The sequence below is a fragment of the Thrips palmi genome, unplaced genomic scaffold (assembly GCF_012932325.1).
Source record: "Thrips palmi isolate BJ-2018 unplaced genomic scaffold, TpBJ-2018v1 HiC_scaffold_10, whole genome shotgun sequence".
Classification (NCBI taxonomy): domain Eukaryota; kingdom Metazoa; phylum Arthropoda; class Insecta; order Thysanoptera; family Thripidae; genus Thrips; species Thrips palmi.
In genome coordinates this window covers 4,595,145-4,602,059 of record NW_023144621.1, presented here as the reverse complement: position 1 = coordinate 4,602,059, position 6,915 = coordinate 4,595,145, and the positions used below count along the sequence as shown (strand labels likewise).

The 6,915-nt window shown below is 57.1% G+C and overlaps 1 protein-coding gene across 1 annotated transcript in view; it reads left to right on the top strand.

Moving 5' to 3' along the window:
• LOC117654463 (protein O-mannosyl-transferase TMTC2-like) overlaps nt 1–6,915 on the top strand; it is a 37,205-nt gene that overhangs the window by 10,583 nt on the left and 19,707 nt on the right. The window contains exon 2 of the mRNA XM_034401107.1: nt 819–912. Coding sequence (XP_034256998.1) covers nt 827–912 — 86 coding nt within the window. The 5' untranslated portion in view covers nt 819–826. The remainder of the gene's footprint in view (nt 1–818; nt 913–6,915) is intronic.

Here is a 6,915-nt window from a genome sequence, read left to right as displayed (position 1 = left end):
CGCTTTGGCGCTCGGCGAGCCTCGCGCTTGGCCGGCGATAACGCGCAGCAATGCGGCAAAAGCAGCACAACCTGCAAAAGCGAGAGGCAAAGCCAAACACTCTTATTGCCGTTCGGCTGGAAATATAAAATAGCGAATTCCCGCCGGGGCTGCGGGTTCGGGGTTTCGGGGTTGGTGTCTGCGGGCTGTTGCTGCGCCGCACAGTGGGCCAGAAGACCAGTGGGGTCGGCCAAAATTTTAGACGCGTTTTGAGCTTTAGAGTCGCTAAATGGGACTCGAACCGAACGTGTGACTTCACCAATGGATTCCTTGTTTGGAGAGCAATCCATTGGTGGGCTCACACGCGAGGTTTTAGACCCATATAGCGACTCTGGAGCTCACAACGCTTCTGGAGTTTTGGCCGCTTCCACCGGTCTTCTGGCCCACTGTGAGCAGCGGCCCTTCCCGGAACGGCGGCCCAGTGGTGCTGAAAGCGCGGCCAAAGCTTGCCGAGAGCGCGCTGAAAGCGGCCGAGAGCGTGCTGAAAGCGCTGAAAGCGTTTGCACATGCTGTTGCGCGCCCCGACGGCCCCGCCACCCCGGGGGGATGGTAACAGTGGTGCTGCAGTAAAAAGTTGCAGCTCAAAACTGCGCGCGGTAGGCACGGCCAAGGCGCTGTCCGGGTCGAGCGCGTAATTCTCTTTGCCTTCTTACGGACGATTTATTCACTTGCCCAGTCGCTTTAACGACCGAAGGCAGAAAAACACAAGTTTATCGTTGTGCACTTCTGGAATATGCACAGCGAGAAATGAAGGCCCTGACCAGCCCTCTGTGTTGCAGGAGGCGCCATGGACGGAGCCAGCCTGGCCGTGTCCGTCTTTGCCTTCGCCCTCTACGTCAACACCCTGGGCGCGGGCTTCGTCTACGATGACAGGTGAGTGAGTCCTTCGGCTTCCTCGACGCAACGAGACCAGGACGCGTTTTGAGCTCCAGAGTCGCTAAACAGGACTCGAACCGAACGTGTGACCCCACCAATGGATTGCTCTCCAAACGAGGGATCCATGGGTGGGGTCAAGCGCTCGGTTCGAGTCCTGTTTAGCGACTCTGGAGCTCAAAACGCGTCCAGAGTTTTGGACGCCTCCGCCGGCCTCCTGGCCCACTGAGCGTCGGTGCCCAGCGCGCCGAAAAAGTGGCCCAAAAGTCTAAAAGGCCCCCAAAATAATTATCGGGGGCCCAAGCTGCCCGTTTTACCAATTTTTTGGGGCCCCCAAATTTAATCTTTTTTTTCCGGAAAAAAGGGGGAAAAAAAAGGGGGAAACTTCTCGTAATTGTGACCATAACTTTCGGCCGGCCGTGCTGCTCACCCAGGGCACGCAGTGAAGGTCGTCGTAATCCAGCGCTAAAAAAAACAAAAAAAAATGGAAAAAAATATAGGGGAAATGGGTGGCACGCGAAGAGTGATTACAGACACCATCGACGCTGCCTGTTAATTGGCCGTTCGTTATTTGCACGATCGGCCGGGCAGGACACCTGGAGTGTCAATAACGTGTCCGTCTGACTGTCCCCGTCTGTTCGTCAGCTGACAAAAAAGGAGACGAATAATTTTTAACGTAAAAAATACCAGAAAAATCAACAAAATTTAAGCGTAAAAAACGTAAAAAGGGTAAAAGAGGTAAAAAAAGTAACTAAAAACGGTTCAAAAAAGTTTGTAAAAAAGTAAATTAAAAGTTTAAAAAAGTAGAACATACAGATGCGCACGGAAAATTCAATGTTGGTGAACAAAAAAATAAGAAAAATGGTGGCTTGGTATTGGGCAGTGTGTGGCGCAAAATAAACCCCCATGAGCCCCCCCCCCCCCCCCCCGGCGCGGCTAGCGTCCTTGCCAGGAAATGTAGCACGGGCCGCGGGCCGTGGGTATAAAACAATAAAGCGTTTTCGTCTCGCGAGGAGATTATTTCCAGCGAGCGGCAAATAATTATGTCGCAGGGCCAGCAGCGCGGCGAATGGAACGAATTAGCGCTCACGGCGTGGCGCTGTTATCACACCGCCGCCAGGTGCGCGGATACTCTGTACTTTCTTATTTACAGTGTGCCAGCTCGATTCGCGGGATGAACAGCACTGTCCTCGGGGCAGCAGCAGGACACTTGCATTCAGCACGACGCGTTAATAGAGCTTTCCCTATTTTCAAAAAAAAAGAGAGAGAGCTGCAATCTAGTTATTTTGTCCCCCGCACACGTTGCACCACGATGGGATTCCTACCAACAGCATGGCTTGCAACGGTGGTGGTGTGTGTGTGTGTGTGTGTGTGGGGGGGAGGGGGCGGTACGGAGAAACAGCCCTGACCACTCTATCGGGCGGGCCCTGGACGGGCCATGCTAATTCTGGGTGCGTTCTCGGCACGACTCGAGTGCCGCGCGCGCCACGCCAGAGACGTATCGCCTTATCAGGGCCATGTACGCCCCCCTTCCCCCTTCCCCCCCCTCCCCTTCCCCTCCCCTTCCCCCCCCCGAGCCAGTGGGGCCCCCAGTGCGGTGCACCCCTGGAGGCAAAGGCGGGCGCAACGGACTACCCGGGGGGAAGGGGGGGGGGAAGGGGGGGGGGAAGGGGGAGGGGGAAGGGGGGGGGGGGGGGGGGAAGGGGGGAGGGGGAGGGGAGGGGGGGGGGAAGGGGGGGGGGGGAAAGGGGGGGGGGGGCCAGTTCAGGAAATGAGTCTTTCAGAAACAGAATCCGAAAGCGGCCGGCAACAGGCCCAGCGGGCTCTGCGTCTTTGCAGAGAGAGAGAGAGAGAGAGAGAGAGAGAGGGGGGAGAGAGAGAGAGAGGGGGAGAGAGGGGAAAGGGAGAGAGAGAGAGAGAGAGAGAGGACACGAAGCTCAGACAGACAGACGTAGGGAGACATACAGGCTTACAGACGGACTGGCAGACATTGCGCAGAGAAGCACAGGTTCTTTTCAAAGTACTACTGCCCTAGAAAAACACACAGACAGACAGACAGGCAGGCAGGCAGGCCGGCAAACACAGGGCGACAGCACTGAAAGAAAAAGTGTGAATAGTACAACAAATGTACAACAAAAACTGTACAATAAAAGTACAACAGGGATTGTAGAAAGTACAACGAGAATTTGTACAAACCACAACGAGGCCTGCACTGCCCAGCACTCGTCATCCCGGGTTTCTATTGTATTTTGTACAACAATTGTTGTACTTTGAAAGTACAATAAAAACCTGAAAAAAAATTTGCCAAAAATTTGTGTATTTTTGTTGTGGTTATTTCCTGCAGTGGGGGATTGGAGGGGGGGGGTATTACTTGTATTCAAACAGTGTGTTGCCTGGCTGCTGCACCATTGCACAGGAAGGGAAAAGTTTTGTCGCGGCCCGACGGACGAGGCGCACGGCTGCAACTAATTGGCGAACAAACAGGACTCCCACACACAACACATACACACACACCTACACCTACACACACACCACACACACACCACACACACGGGACGAAACTCGCACCAGAGACAGACGCCACGTTTTGATTTCATAAAATTAATTAGCAAACGTGTGCTACTTTCTCTCCCCGAGTCCAACTTTTACAGCGGCAGACCACACCACCACCGCACTGGGGCGTGGTGAGTTCATAGAGAGCCAGCACTTCTCGCGCGCGCATTTTAACGTGTGTTTTCCGCAACAACTTTCAATGCCAACTTTTTTTCCCGCTTAGTTTTTTTTTGCAGGCTAGGGTGCAGTATGGCGTATAGTAAGAAGATAGTGCGACGAGGCACGTTTTTCACAACAATGCGTATCTGCGGCATCCACGCCACTGCCATGGCGCCACTCTCTCTCTCTCTCTCTCTCTCTCTCTCTCTCTCTCTCTCTCTCTCTCTCTCTCTCTCTCTCTCTCCCCTCCCCCCGGTCACGCAACACATACTGCTCCAAAGCGTTCCGTAACTTGGTCCGACACTACGGCCTGCAAACGCCGGGGCTGCCGCTATCGCGCCAACGCACGCCGTCGAGGGGTGTTGACGCGAGAGAACCGGGAGGGGGGGGGGCGGGAAGCAAGCAAGGCGTCGAGACAAGCGGAGACGGCGGGCAGGGGCGCCGCCAGCTCTGAAAATCGGAGCCGGGAGCGCCAAACTCCGATAAATTGGGTTAATTCTTTAAGAATGGATCCGCCGGGGCCGGGGCGCGAACCCGAGGTTTATTTTCCGCTCGGCGTTCCCGCTGGGAACTGCCGGGCCCCGTGTGACTCGAGGAATCTATGGCGGAATGCGTTGGCGATGGCGCCGTGGCTCGGCTCGGCTCGGCCCCCGGGTGCTCGGCTCGGCACGGTAAGAGCCATAAATCAGAGAGCAGTACATGATAGCACAGAGCATGTTGCGGGGGTAGGGGGCGATCTGGCGTGGACTGCATGAGGATTGCATGCAGGGGGTGGGCCCGGGACGTGGACGAATAAGAAGGGAAGGTACCGGAGAGGGTAGCAAGTGGGGCGGTGGACCAGTGGAGCCAGTTAAAATCCCGGACGCGTTTTGAGCGCCAGAGTCGCTAAATGCGACTCGAACCGAGCGTGTGACCCCACCAATGGATTCCCCGTTCGGAGAGCAATCCATCGGTGGGGTCATACGCGAGTTTTGAGGCCCATATAGCGACTCTGGAGCTCAAAACGCGTCTGGCCGCCTCCACCGGTCTGTGCTAAGCACTACATTGTGACTGATGCCGCTGCAGAGCTACCCACTGCAATGGAGAAGCCCCAAGACGAGCGCGCTGAATAAAACATCCGCACAGCCATGTGCTTTATGGAGCGCCATCAATTCAAAGCGGGCAAAAATAACCCACATTCCGAAAACATTCTGCTCGGACTCGCCAGAGCGCGCCAGCGTCGCTGGGGCGGCGGCACGGCACGGCCCGGCACGGCCCGGCACGGCGCACCCTCGGGGTGGGGGAGGAAGGCCCGCCATTTGGAGCTGCAACTCTCTAAAGTTTGGGCTGCACTGCGCGGAGCCGGCGTGCGTCATGTGAATAGCAGGGAAATTACTCCGGAAGTGTGTGACGCGTTGCCAACAGGGGGACACACTCGTGTGTGTGTGTGTGTGTGTGTGTGTGTGTGTGTGTGTGTGTGTGCACCGCCAGGCGAGCCTGGATCCAACCAACGCGGAGCTCAGTATGCACCTCCCGCTTTCTTACTGCGGCGAGGCCGCACCGCACTGTCGAACGGGGATTTTTCCCTCGGAGACGTTTGAGTTGGCAGCAGTGTCGTGACGTCGATGATGGACCGGCCGGCGAGCACACTGTATTGCTCCGGGGAAATCAGCGAAATGTCCCCCGCGGCCGTTACGGTTATTGCTATCAGCCTGATTAGCATAGCGACGGATGGGCTGACAGACGGACGGACGGACAGACAGACAGACTGAGGTGGACACCACAGAGGGCTCTCGGACTCCCAGAGTGGATGGGCGAAGCCGAAGTGGCGATGCGCAGAAACCAAAACCAACATCAGCCGGCCAAAAGTCTAGACGTGTTTTGAGCTCCAGAGTCGCTATGACTGGAACCGACCGTGTGACCCCACCAATGGATTCCTCGTTCGGAGAGCAATCCAGTGGCGGGGTCACACGTACGATTTGAGTCCCATTCAGCGACTCTGGAGCTCGACTTGCGTCCACGGTTTCGCCCGCCTCCACCGGTCTGCCGGCACACTGTGCGACAGCCTCTGCCAGTGCCGATTCTCGCCAGTGTAGGCGGGGCTCCTCATTGTCATGCAGAGTGCAAACTGGAACCCGTAAGGCCGTAACCTGGTGTTACGTAATAAAGGGACTGTTCCTTGCCTCGCCTTACCGCTATCACCGGTCAACTCCTCCATCACTGTCATGCCACAATGTCCCAGGCGGGGCCTGTCGACCCGTGGGCTGCCGTAGGCTTGGCGCGCCCCTACGAGCGATGGCGGAGCGCGGGAGTGGCGAGGCGGGGGCAAAAAAGTTTTCGACCCACCCGGAATACCTACCCGGCTTCCCCCACGGCCCCGGTCTCTACCATTTACCCCTAAAAACACAAATCCCAGTGTGCACTACCCTCATGGAGCCCCACGGGGTCCACACTGTGAAAACAACCCCGCGCGGGAACACTGCGTCTTGCGTTGCTTAGCCCGCCGCTCCAGCACACAGTGGGCCAGAAGACCGGTGGAGGCGGCAAAGAGTCTAGACGCGTTTTGAGCTCCAGAGTCGCTGGGTCTTGAACCGAACGTGTGACCCCACCAATGGATTGCTCTCCGAACGAGGAATCCATTGGTGGGGTCACACGTTCAGTTCGAGTCCCGTTTGGCGACTCTGGAGCTCAAAACGCGTCTAGGGTTTTGTCCGCCTGCATTGGGCTTCTGGCCCACTGTGAGCCGCTCCAGCGGCCAGACAGTTCAAAAACATGCGCCGTCCCGGCGACCGTTTCCGATCAGGCCCATAAACCTCGGTGCAGACAGGCTGAGAAAGTGGCCTCGTTCAGCCAATAACGGTGTCCGCTGGAAAGTGGCTCACAGCCCGTTGCCTACCCCTCGTCGCGACGCGCGCCATGCCTGGCTGTGCCTGCCTGCCTCGACTGCCGGCAACTGTGTCCATCTGTCTCTGCGCAGTTAATGGCGCGCTTCTTTTGTTTTATTCCCCTTGCAGCCAGGCAGGCAGGCAGCCAGGCAGGCAGCCACCCAGCCAGCCTCGCGCTGCTCGGCCTCCGAGCAATTTTTCAGGCGGCCGAAACGATTTCCCCGGCGAGCGTTATATGCAGTCCGACCGCACAGCACGCAGTGCTGCACACAGCCACCCCGCGACTTGCCGGCAGAGGGCAATTCTGGGGCATAAAGACGGACGGGGAGAGAGGACCGTTTTGCTTCCACTCTGCGGAATGGCGCTCGCTCTCTCGCTCTCCACCACGCTCTCTCTCTCTCTCTCTCTCTCTCTCTCTCTCTCTCTC